Source organism: Fusarium fujikuroi, chromosome FFUJ_chr01, assembly GCF_900079805.1.
Source record: "Fusarium fujikuroi IMI 58289 draft genome, chromosome FFUJ_chr01".
Lineage (NCBI taxonomy): Eukaryota > Fungi > Ascomycota > Sordariomycetes > Hypocreales > Nectriaceae > Fusarium > Fusarium fujikuroi.
In genome coordinates, this window is record NC_036622.1 from 4,093,536 (window position 1) to 4,107,496 (window position 13,961).

General features: G+C 48.3%; 5 protein-coding genes; 2 read left to right on the forward strand and 3 right to left on the reverse strand.

Moving 5' to 3' along the window:
• Positions 1 to 1,764: 1,764 nt before the first annotated feature.
• FFUJ_00832 (probable replication factor C 38K chain) lies at positions 1,765 to 2,941 on the reverse strand (the record flags this gene model as incomplete). XM_023570674.1 has 3 exons in its annotated part: positions 1,765 to 2,113; positions 2,176 to 2,798; positions 2,855 to 2,941. 3 exons carry the CDS (start codon positions 2,939 to 2,941, stop codon positions 1,765 to 1,767), a joined length of 1,059 nt encoding a protein of 352 aa, XP_023424682.1.
• Positions 2,942 to 3,338: 397 nt separating this feature from the next.
• Positions 3,339 to 4,199, reverse strand: FFUJ_00831 (related to ribosomal protein L16 precursor, mitochondrial; the record flags this gene model as incomplete). XM_023570685.1 has 3 exons in its annotated part: positions 3,339 to 3,523; positions 3,574 to 3,715; positions 3,768 to 4,199. The coding sequence occupies 3 exons, from the start codon at positions 4,197 to 4,199 to the stop codon at positions 3,339 to 3,341; spliced, it is 759 nt and encodes a 252-aa protein (XP_023424683.1).
• Positions 4,200 to 4,544: 345 nt separating this feature from the next.
• On the forward strand, positions 4,545 to 7,891 carry FFUJ_00830 (related to replication factor C protein; the record flags this gene model as incomplete). XM_023570696.1 has 5 exons in its annotated part: positions 4,545 to 4,644; positions 4,699 to 4,750; positions 4,802 to 4,846; positions 4,900 to 7,518; positions 7,570 to 7,891. 5 exons carry the CDS (start codon positions 4,545 to 4,547, stop codon positions 7,889 to 7,891), a joined length of 3,138 nt encoding a protein of 1,045 aa, XP_023424684.1.
• Positions 7,892 to 8,682: 791 nt separating this feature from the next.
• Positions 8,683 to 12,345, forward strand: FFUJ_00829 (uncharacterized protein; the record flags this gene model as incomplete). XM_023570707.1 has 11 exons in its annotated part: positions 8,683 to 8,791; positions 8,855 to 8,920; positions 8,989 to 9,036; positions 9,093 to 9,637; positions 9,722 to 10,122; positions 10,182 to 10,636; positions 10,690 to 10,754; positions 10,818 to 11,214; positions 11,263 to 11,415; positions 11,465 to 11,631; positions 11,686 to 12,345. 11 exons carry the CDS (start codon positions 8,683 to 8,685, stop codon positions 12,343 to 12,345), a joined length of 3,066 nt encoding a protein of 1,021 aa, XP_023424685.1.
• A 1,043-nt stretch (positions 12,346 to 13,388) lies between these two features.
• FFUJ_00828 (uncharacterized protein) lies at positions 13,389 to 13,786 on the reverse strand (the record flags this gene model as incomplete). XM_023570718.1 has 3 exons in its annotated part: positions 13,389 to 13,544; positions 13,599 to 13,661; positions 13,712 to 13,786. The coding sequence occupies 3 exons, from the start codon at positions 13,784 to 13,786 to the stop codon at positions 13,389 to 13,391; spliced, it is 294 nt and encodes a 97-aa protein (XP_023424686.1).
• Positions 13,787 to 13,961: the final 175 nt, after the last annotated feature.

The following is a 13,961-nucleotide window of genomic DNA, read 5'->3' on the forward strand; positions in this document are numbered from 1 at the left end:
GCGTTGCATTTCGCCAATGCAGGACAACAATGACCCTTTCTGTCGACAGTGAGCCGAGATCGCTCTCACGCTGGATTCCTGTTCGGAGGATTCGATGCTATGGCTCTCAACTGGCAACACTTTCAGCAGTGATGTCTGCAAGAGGATATACGGCGTGTTCTCTTATCTACTGGCTGTGCTCTTATTGCCGTTTCGAGGCAACTGGCTTTAATGGGTCTTCGATTTGACCCCACCTTGTTGCGGCGTGGCAGGTGCAGATGCCCCTCATACGGGCCCCCGCATTCGGGGTCAAGATTTATACAACTTGATTGGTCTATCTCAGCCTCCGACTTCGCCCCTTCATGGCAAAACATTCAGGGTCTAATTCCCTGTGAGTTCTTCCCTCTCAACAAACTTGAGTTTGTTAGGACATTTTCGTTGTCAGTCTGCGGGTCTAGGTCTGTAGAGAACACTGCATGTACTCTATACTTTCCTCTTTTGGAGAAAGTACTTTATTTACTATTTCTGATAGAGTACTTTTGCTACGGTATTAGAGATTGTGTACCAAAATGACTCCAATATAGGTACCTAGAGACCACAAATTTGGAGACGAGGACATCGTTACGTGCTACTGCATTTATCAACATGTGTATGACAGGTGTCTAAAAGATCGCCAAGGTAATTTTATATAGGTAGGTTCTGTAAAGAAAAATAAAGATCAGAGCGATTCTCCGTCTCGCCGCTAGCTTCCCGCGAGATCGCCCATCATGATGACCGTCCCCAATTGGCATCTCCATGTCAATCTTCCAAAGTCAATCCCTGTCCCCATGTTGATCTGTGCCCCAACGGTCGGGTCGACATGCATCTTATAGCCGAAGCCACGGAAGCCCCAAGATTGTGGCTTCGCCTGTCATTCCAGCCACGTTTTAGATCTAGAATGTTGCCGGCTGGCCGTATCTTCGGGACTCGACCGAGATATTGTCATAAAGTGATGCAATCAGCGAATGGGACTTGTCCGTTTGCCATGACCGCATTTCCTTTACTATACAGTATCCTGAAGTTGCACTCATTGGAAAGACAGTTCACGCACGCACTACGGAGGTCAGATCTGGCTCCCCTCATCCAGCCGGTCTTCCTCATGAGTTCCCGCGGTTATTCTCAGTGGTGAATGCGCCATCATACAGCAAACTTTTGTTTTTTCACTAAAGTTACTGCCCATATTCGCGATAAACTCGCGGACTTGGGTTTTGCAGGTCCCTTCTCATCCTGGCCTCTAAAGAAGCTATAGTAAAAGATTTAATAATTTACTACACATGTATTTCTATATAAGGGCAACAACGGGCTTAGCCTGGTAGTTTTATCAATATCAGTGATGTTCTCCAACACAGAGGAAATACCATAGCCAATAATACTCCTTCCATTTCTCCATGCGCTCCATACTAGCCAGGCACACGGTATCTAAAAAAGGTTCCGTTTCCCCATCCTCATCCCCCACTTCATCATGATTCTCCGTATCGGGTCCGGGCTGCACGGCATGTTTCTATGGTAAGGTATCTCAAGTTTGACGGCCAACGAGACCCACGTGCACTCTTAGAGCCAATATCTCTTATTCAGTTACTTCACAATATGACCATGACTCTCCTTTGCCAGCTTATATCATGCAGCACATTACAAGACTCATGACTGATAGTGAGATAGAGCGAAGCATCGACATGCACGCACCGTCGAGTTCCGTAGATTTTGCCACATCAACCTTCCTAAAACGCCGAATAACCTCTAGTATAATTACATATCCATACTCATCAAATGCATCTCGACAATTCTCATGAACTTCGCTACGAAAGCCTCCAGATGGAATATAACTTTGGTTCCGGTCTTGATGCGATGCTCATAGAAAGCCGCCCACTGGATAACTTCACCTTTCAACCCATCATCAATGAGGGCAATCAGCTTGAACGCCAAGGTCTTGAGGATAGTAGTGGGGGGAATGCAGTGTGTCAAGAGATCGTAAAGCTTTGACCGTACCTGCAGGATCCTGGCTGGCGAGTGTTCTTCAAGGATCTCCTTTGCGATCTGGCCGATAAGGGCCTCCCAATCTGCCGGTGGGATGGCTGTGCTATCAGTGACTTTCTCACTATCAACTAGGTTAGCTTTTACTTGACACCACAGCCATCAATTTCACTAGGGAGAACGTACTTTTGTGCATGAACAGCTTCGTACATCAAGAGAGCTCGTCGAAGGTTTCGTCCACTCTCCTCCGCTATTCGCTTGTGAAGACCCTCCACGACGGGCCAACCCTCTTTCTTCGCTGATACGGCTAGCACATCACATATTTCCTCGTGCGTTGGGGCCGCTACTCTGACCAGTAGAGTTCTTGAGCGAATCGGAGCAATAATATTGGCAGTAGAATTCGCCAAGAGGATTAGTCGGAGGTTGGGCGAGTACTTTTCCATCGTTCGTCGCAGAGCTGCTTGTGCATCTCTTGTCAGGTGATCCGCTTCGTTGATGACCACGACCTTGAACTTTTGTTTCGCTGATTGATCCACTTGTTGCGTTTGTGCAACCTCTTTAAGAAGGTCCTGAACAACAACTCTGTCGTAGTTTCCAACGTCGGATGGTGTGATTTCGAGGTGATAGACGGAGGCGACAATGTTGAACTCGAGCTTTCGATTGCTAGTCGTCTGGAATACTCGAGCATCGATTTTGATCTTCTCTACACCTGGACCGTAGAGCTCTTTCAGCGTAGCGACAATTCGGGTTTTCTTTCCAGCACCTGAAGGCCCGTACACAAGTAGGTGAGGGAAGTCACCGTTCTGGGCCTGAAAGTAATACTAGTCAACAATGCTGCTCATCAAGGCTAGGTTTATTGACTTACAAGAGAGCGAAGACGTTCTGACAACTCATTGTGATATGTGAGGGTCTCGAGAGACCGAGGTCGGTGCTTGTCAACAATAAGTGCCATCGTGGAAGCTGCTTGGTTTGGAGGTGAGAATTGTGTTGAGACAGCTTTTTGGGAAATGGTGGAAGACGCGTTGTCGCGTAAAGTGGCAGAGTGGATGATGTCTTGAAAATGAAATGGTCCGTGCACAACATCCAACTGTGACAGCCGTTCAGCAGGCAACGAGTGATAGGATAGGTATTGCACGAATTAAAATGGTTTCGCTAACGAAAAGCATTGATGGTCAACAAGAAAACATCAACTTCATCATCGGTTCTATGCCGTTGTAAGAATGTTGAATGTAAATCTCATTTTGGTTACTTCCAGAATCAGTAGATCCAGAATTTGGTATTCATACAAGTTACAACAACAGATCTACACTTCCATAATGTACATGGCATCGTCTCATCAGTCAAAATCTCTAGGGGTTGCGGGAAGCTTCAGAAGTGCTCCCGACCAGAGTCTCAGTTGTAGGCGAGGAAGCCTCCAGTAGCTCAACAGGAGCAATGTGTCGTCGAGGTCTTTTCAACTCTTCTAGAGTCACGCCGTCCAACTTGGTGATTCCAACCATGGGAGGCTCTCCCTTCTTAACGAATTCCCATTGACCTGAGATTGTGATTAGTTGTGCTCAATAAATAAGGCTGTAGGATATTCACCAGGCAGCTTGTTACCAGCCAAACGGAAAGCATCTCTCACAACTTGCTCGTGAAGTCGTCCTCGGATTTCGAACAGAATCTGGCTAACAGCCATTCGGGTTGCCCAGTGATCGAATGAACCTTTACCTTTACCCATACGCATCTGTAAAACCATAAGCCGATGTTCCACCCAAGTCTGGGAAGGCCAATCTTACATCGTTACCGCTGACATATACACCAACGTTACAGTTCTTTCGCTTATACAATCGGTATTTTTGACCTCGAAGTCGCACTTTAATGGTGTCCTCGGCCATCTTCAGTTGTTTGGCGCTGATTCTTCGGTGGTGATCCGTCATTCGTAGACCATAGTCGCCCCAAATCACTGTCGTACCCTTGGTCGAACCACCTGTGGCCACACGAGGGCGTCCCTTTGCCATCTTCTTCTTTCGGTTCAGGTTTGGCTCAAGCCAGTTGCCCAACATTGATGGGGTCGTCGAAAAGGCTCGAACATTTTGAGGTCGTCGAATCGCATCAAGTGTCTTCAAAGACTGCCGAAGAGGGGTATGAAATTGTCGCAGAGGAGAAGAGGCACACAACCTCAACCCCTGGAAGGCATTGAGCAATATCGATGTGTTAGTGAGCTTCATGGCGGCGATCGGAGTTGACTTGAAGCTGCCTCGAACAACGGAGCTCCAGAAAATCTTCCCGATACCGAAGGTGGGCTAATATTGAGGCCTAAATTTCAAGGCCCACAGCCTGGAACCACTTTAGCTCGCAGTCACGGACCTCGCGTCAGCTTCGCGTTTGATAAGAGCTACCGTGCACGTCACTAGACTCGGACTTCTAGGCTGCTTCTTGATTGCCTGGTTCACGTTACCCATCCTCACCCAGGCAACATTGGCGTATGCCATTAAAAAGGTCGATGCACTTCTTGAATCACCAGTAAAAAAAGAAGAAGAAGGAAAAAAAAGGAAAAAGCGAGATTGACAAAAATGCCTTCCGATATCCGGTCTTTCTTTGGACCTAAGGGTGGTGGCGCCCCAAAACCTGCTCCAAGAAAAGCTGAGGAGCTGGCCAAGAGCAAGCGTACAAGTAAGCCAAACAATACTCCTCTTGGACATAACAACGGTACTAATATAATTTCAGAGGGAAGAAAAGTCGTCGAAGATAGCGACGATGACGAAGATGAAGCAGTAGAGTAAGTTGTTCTCCTTCCACTTGTTATTACAACCAAACTAATCCCGAGCAGAGTGCAAAAGCCTACCACTAAGGCCGCCCCGAAGAGAAAAGCCAAGTTTGTCTTTTGACTTCTGTCTTGTCAATTGCCTTCTAATTGAATTTTTACAGGGAGGAGGAAACTAAGGGCGTGGCTATTTCTGCCGATGATTACTTCGCTTCCACAAAGAACAGCAAGCCTACGAGTTCAGCAACGCCCAAAAAGTCTGCTGCAAAGCCTGATATTCCCGTTCGGTCAAGTCCCCGAGGAAAGCCTACTGCTTCGAAGCCCGCAACAACAGCGAAGAATGACAAAGCTCCTGCCACACGAAAATCAACAACCTCTTACTCACGCCACAATGCCGATCAGGATTCTGATGCTTACATGGATGACGGAGACGATGACGACGAAGATATTTTTGCAGCCGATGCCAAGGGTGGAAGTAAGCGCAAGAACGACGACTACGAGGAGGACGAATCCGAGGATGAGGAACTTCCTAAGCCAAAGCGAATAGCGACCCGAGGTCGCCCATCCGCCGCCAAGAAGGAAGAGAAAGAAGAGACCAAGCCTACAGCAAAAGGCAGAAAGCGAAAATCTTTATCAGAAGACTCAGAAGAGTCGGAAGAAGAGGCTCCACGCAAGAAAGCGGCTACTGCCAAACCTAAAGCCGCAGCCAAACCTCGGGCTCCAAGAAAGAATGATGAGCCTGAAGATGAAGAGATCAAGGATATTCTCGATAACGTGACCACCGTTCGTGCCCCTACACCACCACCCAAAGATGCCAATGCCAAGTTCGATTGGCGAAAGAACGCATTTGGAGGCGGTAATGCATCTGCTCAGCCAGCTGCTGGTGCAGCCGACCTCCCTGAGGGTGCGGATGAATGCTTGACTGGTCTCAGTTTTGTCTTCACGGGTGTTTTGCAGACCATCAGTCGTGATGAGGGCCAAGCTCTTGTCAAGAGGTATGGTGGCAAAGTCGTCGGCCAGCCGAGCAGCAAGACAAGCTTTGTGGTTTTGGGAGAAGACGCTGGGCCAAGTAAGCTGGCAAAGATTAAGTCTATCGGCATCAAGACAATTGACGAGAACGGACTTTTTGAACTGATCCGCAAACTTCCTGCATTTGGAGGTGGCGGCAAAGGAGCACAGAAGGCGCAGGAGAAGAAGAAGGCAGAAGAAGACAAAGTCAAGAAACAAGTCGCAGAGATGGAGGCTGAAGAGAAGGCTCGAAAGGCAGAGGCTGCGAAGGCCGCCAAAAAAGCAGCCGCCGCTGGAGGTCCTCCTGTGAAGGCTGCTGCGGCACCCCCTGTTCAGTTACTGACTTCAAAGTATGCACCCACACAGCTTGGTCATATTTGTGGCAACAAGGCTCAAGTCGAAAAAATCCAAAACTGGCTCAGAAACTGGCCAAAACATAAGAAATACAACTTTCAAAGGAGGGGCGCTGACGGGATGGGCGGCGAGCGCGCCATCATCATCTCTGGACCCCCTGGAATCGGCAAGACAACGGCTGCTCACCTAGCTGCGAAACTGGAGGGATATGACGTTTTGGAGAGTAACGCTAGCGACACTCGAAGCAAAAAGCTCGTCGAAAACGGAGTGAGCGATGTGATGAACAACACGTCGCTTCTCGGGTACTTTGCTGGCGATGGCAAAGATGTGGATGCAACCAAGAAGAAGATTGTTCTCATCATGGATGAGGTTGACGGTATGTCTGCGGGTGATCGAGGCGGTGTCGGGGCTTTGGCAAAGTTCTGCAAAAAGACACAGGTTCCCTTAATACTCATCTGTAACGAGCGAAGACTGCCCAAGATGAAGCCTTTCGACCATGCAGCTTTCGACATCCGGTTCAATCGCCCAACTGTGGACCAAGTTCGATCTCGCGTCATGACTATTTGCCACAGAGAAGGGCTCAAGCTTCCTGCTTCTGTGGTAGATGCTCTCATCGAGGGAAGCAACAAGGATATTAGGCAGATCATCAACATGATTTCCACAGCCAAATTAGACCAGACAAGTATGGACTTCGACCAGAGCAAGGCCATGTCTAAGGCTTGGGAAAAGCACGTCATCCTTAAGCCGTGGGACATCTGTCAAAAGATGCTGGCAGGTGGGTTGTTCACCCCCGCAAGCAAATCGACACTCAATGATAAGATTGAGCTCTATTTCAACGACCACGAGTTCAGCTATCTTATGATACAAGAGAATTATCTCCGAACAAAACCCATGGCGTTAAATGGAAAGGGGTATAACCAACGCGAGCTCAAGCTCAAAGCTCTCGAACTGTTCGACAATGCAGCAGAGAGCATCAGCGACGGAGACCTTGTCGATCGCATGATCCACGGACCCCAGCAACACTGGAGCCTGATGCCCGCACATGCTGTGTTTAGCACGGTCCGGCCCGCCAGCTTTATAGCAGGCCAGCTCATGGGCTCCAACTTCACGTCGTGGCTGGGCAACAATAGCAAGTACGGAAGGTTGGGCAGGTCGATTCGAGAGGTTCACTCTCACATGCGCCTCAAATCTTCTGGCGATCATAACGAGATTCGCCAGCAGTACCTTCCTATCCTCTGGACGCAGCTTGTAGATCGTCTACAGAAGCAGGGCAACGAGGCAGTGCCAGAGGTCATTGATCTGATGGACAGTTACTACTTGACTCGTGAAGATTTCGACGCTGTTCAGGAACTCGGTGTCGGACCGATGGACGAGGAACATGTCAAGATTGAGACCAAGACCAAAGCTGCTTTCACCCGAACGTAGGTTGACCATTTACCCATGCTCCGATATGCAACTAACGAGCTCTCTAGATACAATGCAATGAGCCACCCAGTTCCCTTCATGAAGGCCAGCAGTGTCGTCGCTCCCAAGGCTCAGCCCAAGGAGGTTCCTGATCTTGAAGAAGCTGTGGAAGATGATGATGCCGAGGCAGTCGAGGCACCCGAAGTCGACGAAGAAGATGACGAGATCGATTTCAAGAAGGACAAGTATATAAAAAAACCGAAAGCCAAGAAGGTCGCCAAGAAGGCGGCCAAAGCTGCTGGCGACGACGAAGAAGAAGACGAGGACAAACCCAAGCGAGGTCGAACCAAGGCCAAAGCTACTAGTGCCAAGGCTAAGGGGAAGAAGTAAATGACGGTCGAGTTATCGCATGGCATTAAGTGTAACAGGTAATATTCAGATGTGGTTTATTGTAAGTAAGCTAGAGGCATATCACATTCAGTTAGTGTTTAGTATGGAGGCGAGATGGGGAAAACGGAGTCAACGGTAACGAGCCAGCCCTCGTTGTATTATAGATTTCTAGTAATAACTAAGAAATGGGATCCAGACACTCTGATAAACAGTAGCCATACTTTGATCTTTGGATAGACTCTGAAGTCTCTGGAACTTGATCAAACGAAGTTATTGCCAGTTGCATTGCCCCAAGCAACACTGTTCATTGTTGATGGGCATTCTCGTGAAAATCTGTAGTGGTATGTCATCTGGTGTCTTCATATAGGACCATGGAGCTGCATGTACTGTGTGGATACAGGAGATTCTGTGGAAGATCGGCTCTGTTGCCACTGGCAGTGGCACTAAAAGCTGCCAGCTACCAGTGTGAACCGCCCATGATCCTATTCCCACTTTGCTTGCCAGTTGCTGCCGGCTGCCAGGGACGATAGCAGTGGCAGCTAGAATGATTCATCCTCATTGCTTCAAAACAAGCGCTTTCAGCCACATCTCATATATCTTCTGTTCCCTCCGTCTGTTTTCTTCCTTCTCTTCTCTCCATCACACTCAACTTCTTCACCTTCACTCAACAACGTGACATCATCTCAACATCCTAACATCAAGACTTCGTCTCACTACAGTGACCAAGTCTCTTCAACCTACCATCCTTGTTGTCATCATCTTCACTTCGTTTCCCCGAAACATCTTTCACGATGCAGGGCTCTGCATCCTACCCTGCTGCTCTTGGGAGCAGCAAATGGATCGCGGGCTTCCTAGCTAGGCACCGATATGACGACGGCATCTATGTCCCTACTTCTACCAGTGAGTCGATACAAATATGCTGTCTTCTGCCATGTTGAGAGCATAATGCTGATATTATAGTAGGAGCTTCTTCGCCTCAAGAAGTCAAATTCCGTGATTTTGTCAAGAAGAGTAAAGCTGAGCTGAGAAGTGAGTTTCAAATTGGTGCCAAAGGACACCAGGAATATACCAAATCATATGCTAACTGGCATTTCAAGATGTATTCTCTGCGAATGAGAAGAAACGGTCCGAGGCAGGAGTCGATGGTATGGAACTGAATACTTTGTTTACCTTTTTGCTCAACTAACCTTTGCTCTTCTAGAACTACGCGACGCAAACGAAAGCGGTCCAGAACGAAAGAATATTAAATTATCTTGGGCAAAACTATTCGATACAAAGTCAGGAAACAAGCTTCACAAGCGAGTAAAGTCCGCTCCGAGTGACATTCACGTCCCACATCAGCTTGATCCTATCACTGAAGTCGGTGAAAGTAGCGAGACACAAGCCAATATCGTATCTGTCAACACTTCATCACGAAAGCCCGTCGGCAAGAGCCCTCAGTACTCTGCTACTCGTCAAACTAACGGCGACGACGTGTCTGTTATGACAACATGCACAACTATAATCCAGCAAGCTAACCTTCAGGGCAGCTCTGAAGGGAACCCCCTTGATGCCGCCACCAACCGTGAGAGCATCACGATCGGCGGACGAAATTGTACTTCCAACCCATCCACGCATCTCAGCAGTGGGAACTCGAGTATCTCTGAAGACGAATGTCCTTCTCAAGACGAAAGCGACAACACATCAGATGGCTATGGAGCCTCAATGGCACGTTACGAGCTTCTTAAATCTCAAAGAGAATACTTTGTTGATCTACAGCAAGACATTAGTCGACAAATAGAGGAGACTGAGCTGCGGCGCATTGATCTACGGACCTTCATCACTGAATAGGAAAAGGATGTTGGACTGGAAATGAATGCTCACCAGGAGACTGCTCACCATGAAAGTACTGCTCACCAGGAAAATACTGCTCGACAGGAGGACAATGGTCTACAGAACGAGAACCCTGGGCAGGAACAAACAAACAACAACAACCTCACGAGTAAATCGTCGTCAAAATTCTCATTGAGATCTGTCTTGAGTATGCTGATGGGTAGCGACAAGTCTGGTGAAGACGCAAAATTCAAGGGTGATGGGAACGGAAAACTGAAGCACAAGGGCCGACTATCTCCTCGATGGAGGACATTGCTGGTTGGAAAGGCCAAGTCTGAGTTCTCTAACATGGGTCATTCCCAATCCTCCTGGCAGATTCTCGGCCAGGGTGACGGGCAACTTGCCAATCAAATTGTCGAGTAAGTATTCTCTGCAGATGTATTCAATGTGATCGAGAACACTGACAACAGTCTCACAGACAAGACAGAACATTCAAGGGCCTGGATTGGAAGCTCCCAGCTGGGAAAAACGAAATGGGCCAGCTTATTCGAGAGTTCTCTGGCGACCTCAACACTACGACGCAGGAAATAGCTCGCGGGGCCCCTGTGTCCCCTGTGTCCCCTGTGTCCCCAATGACTCCAAGCCTCCATTCATATCCGTCAAAGTTTGATGTTTCGATGGATCAAAATCTCCCCCCTCGGCCTGCAATGACCCCAGTCCCATATTCTGATAACCAGAACCACAACCAACAAGTGCGCGACGAGTTCACTAACCAAGACCCTCTGGTTGCCGTGGGAGTTCACATGGAGAAAAAACAGGCACAGATTGTAGAATTCAAGACTCGATCTGACCGAACCATGAACCAGGATGCTCATAGTGACGCCGACCAGAATCAAATTCCGCGAGAAACAGTCGAGCGCGATACAACCAATGGTAAGTTTCCACACAAGGCGAGCCTTTTTCTCGTACAGGCTAACAACTCCTAGATGTCCATCCACCCCGGACATGGCAGCACGGAGGTGACCCTACGGAGGTCGAGACTGTTGAAGAAGTAAGTTTGCTGTGGTATTGGCTAGAACATAACTGAAATCAGACTTCTGACCGTCAATTGTAGGCATATGCCCGCCACCGAAGCTCCCTTGCAGTTGTTGATCGAATTCGTAGCATCGGGCTGCTTGGACCAAATATGGATGAAACGAAGTCGATCGCCGTAGACGAGCCCGGAGAGTTGGGCGAACAGCGACTACTAAGAGAAATGACGGAAGACCTTGAGCTGCCGCCCAACAGGATCGCCTCCAACGAATCTTCGATCGCTGCGACAAACAACTCCAAGGTAATCCCGAGTATCGAGGATCAGGACACAAACCTTGGATGCGAGGGGCAGAAGACCCCAGAACCAAATGCCGAGCAGAAAGACGATGCCAGCGACCAAACCGAGTTGATCCTGACAAGAGCAAGAAGCTCGGACAGATTTGTGCCTGAGGGACTCTACTACCAGGATTCAGTGGACGGTGACTAGTATTACGCCGCCACTGATGACATGGTATCCGACGTACAAGGATATGAGGAGTGGGAGGAAGAAATCCCCGAGGACTTTACTCCGGGACAGCCAGCCACGGAGGCTTTGATCAAGGAGCTCAAGATAGAGAGACTCGGCGGGTTTTTCACAACCCTTGAGAACGTCCGGAGTGAGAGCCCCGAAAGATTGATTGGTAAGTTGACACATGCTTCTCTATCTTATATACTTACTAAGTTGCATAGCGGCTCGTGATCCTAAAGCTGTGGTCACTTGGCGAGATGGAATTGCCGAGTTGACCTCGATCGGCGGGATGTTTCGTGACGACAAAGCAGAGCAGCTGTACGAACAAGCTACTTCAACTGCAGGGAGCGATGGAGATCTGTCTGCCATGGGTTACAAGCCAAGCCGGGTAAGCATATCTCCCTCTCCGTCTTTCAGCCTTTGGTGCTAACATAAACTCTAGGCTGAGGTTGAGACTGCTCTCGCGCACCCTGAAGCGCCCGTTATTCAGGGTTGTAAGCCACAAACGGTTTTCAACGAATGCGATCGAATCAAAGAATCTATTCACATAGATTCCCTGGCAAAGGAAAAATACATCGCTCAAATGCAACCATCTATGTCCCGAAACGAAATCATCTTTGCTGAATGGGATCGAGCAGATGTAGTAGCCTCCGTACACAAGTACAACCAGCAGCAGAGGCTTAGGGAACAAGAGCAAGAGAACGAGGAGGCCGCTCGTCGCCGACGTCTCAAGATCTACCGATCTGTAGAGAGACATATCATCGAGGGCCGGCGCCTTGCGGTCAAAATCAATCGCGAGGCGACCGCCGCTTTTCGCATGTGCGAGTACTTGGACGAGAATTACGAGAGGATGAGGGGGCAAATCCTCCATTGTGCCCAAGAATGTGGCCATGAGCCCACTGACAACCTGCAACATGCGGTCGAGCTCATCCGAGAAACGCAGCAGGAAGAAAAAATCACGTACCGCAAGTATGAGGGCTTCGAGCCTGTCGATATTGAGAGCCCCGAATCCGAGGTGGCTGCTCGCTATGGTCGCGATTATCAAGAAATCGCCGGTAACCATGTCGACAAGACCGTTGATCCAACCAACGAGTTCTTTTGATCTCTCATCAACAGAAATGTGAGACGACGAGGCATGAAAAAAAGAAGAAAAAGTCGAAGAAAAAAAAAAGACATATACCACAGAGAGAGCTGCAAAGCTTATCTGACAGGAATGTCCCCTGTTTAGCTGAAGGAAATCTTAAAACTACTTGCTCACCCTACCACAACATCTCCAAAGATCACACGATATCTTGACAGCTGGTTCTACGTCGGGAACCAACATTTAACAACTCTACATAAACCACTTGGTGCAGCTATATAGCGCCCACAGATACCTAGCTATCTCCCCCTTTTACCTATTGCCTTTGCCATCAAGTGCAAGGCTAACTATCATGATGATACATACCATGATACCCATGATGGGATACGCCCAAACACGACTTGACGCAGCGATGAGCGCGCGCTATTGGCTTTGCCTTTTGTTTGCTTTTATACTTGCTTTACCCTTTGCGATGTTCGTCTACGAGACTGGCCTACGACGATATGGACCAAACAATCCATCCACTTGCAAAGAGTTGAGACAACACCTACCAATTACTATCGTATGAACCTTTGTTTCTTCCGTCTACCATGTTGAGATATGAGGGTATTGAGCGCCTCATAACAACTCAGAAGAGTCCTACTGGATACCGACGAATACGGATGCGAGAACGAAGATGAGGATTGCTTGTTTGATTTGTTGATTTCTTTTTTTGGACCTGTCTGGCTATTGGTCAATGATTGCCGCCCTGAGCCGAAGAAGCCGGATCAAGATTGTTAAGTCGGTTCTGGTACAGATTGTTAGACTCTGGATTTGAGGGGATGTCTTGGTGAAGGGTAGATACAAGAACCAGACAGATTAAGATCAGACAGTCAAGATTGATTCGTTGAAAATATTACTCCTGATAGAGGTGACGTGTTCTAATATTTCTTGATGTATGAAATCGCTATGGTAAGTTATACCATCACGAACGATCCTTGGTGATAATTTGCCTTGAGGTCTTGTATTACTTGGTCATTAATTCGTTATCCGCAGGGTATCATATACAGCCTTCCAAACCCCCATTACGCCCCCTCGTGCTTCACTGTAGTATCACCTTCTTCTTCATGATGCTCCGTCTGATCAGCCTGATCTGTCTCGCCTTCAGCCTTGCCATCTTTGTCCATGACGTTCTCGAATTGCGACCATAGTGCCTCGACCGAGGAGAATTCGTTGCCGACCTGTGCACCCGTCTCTATTAGCTTGGTCCTCTCGAAAGAGACTGTTGTTCATACAGCGGTGACTGCCTCGAGAGATCGGTTTAACTTGTTGATGTTGGCCAAGACGTGCTCAAAACTCTGGACAGCATAATGTTAGCATAAACGCTATTGACTACCTATGGGGAGACATGACGTGCCATTGCAATCTCGCCTATCAGAGCCTCGCGCTGCTGCTCAAAGTACGTCTTCTCCTGACCGCCCATCGCGGATGCTGACCTCGAGTGGGAGGCCATTACGAATGTATTTCTGTGTTTGCTTTCAAGGCTGTGGAAGGTTGTCGTTGGTTTCAACGCGTTACCCCCAGCGTGAGGAAGTTTTGGCGGGGTTGTTTACTTTAGTTAAGTACCTATGTTACAGTGGGTATTTACTCTCATTAGT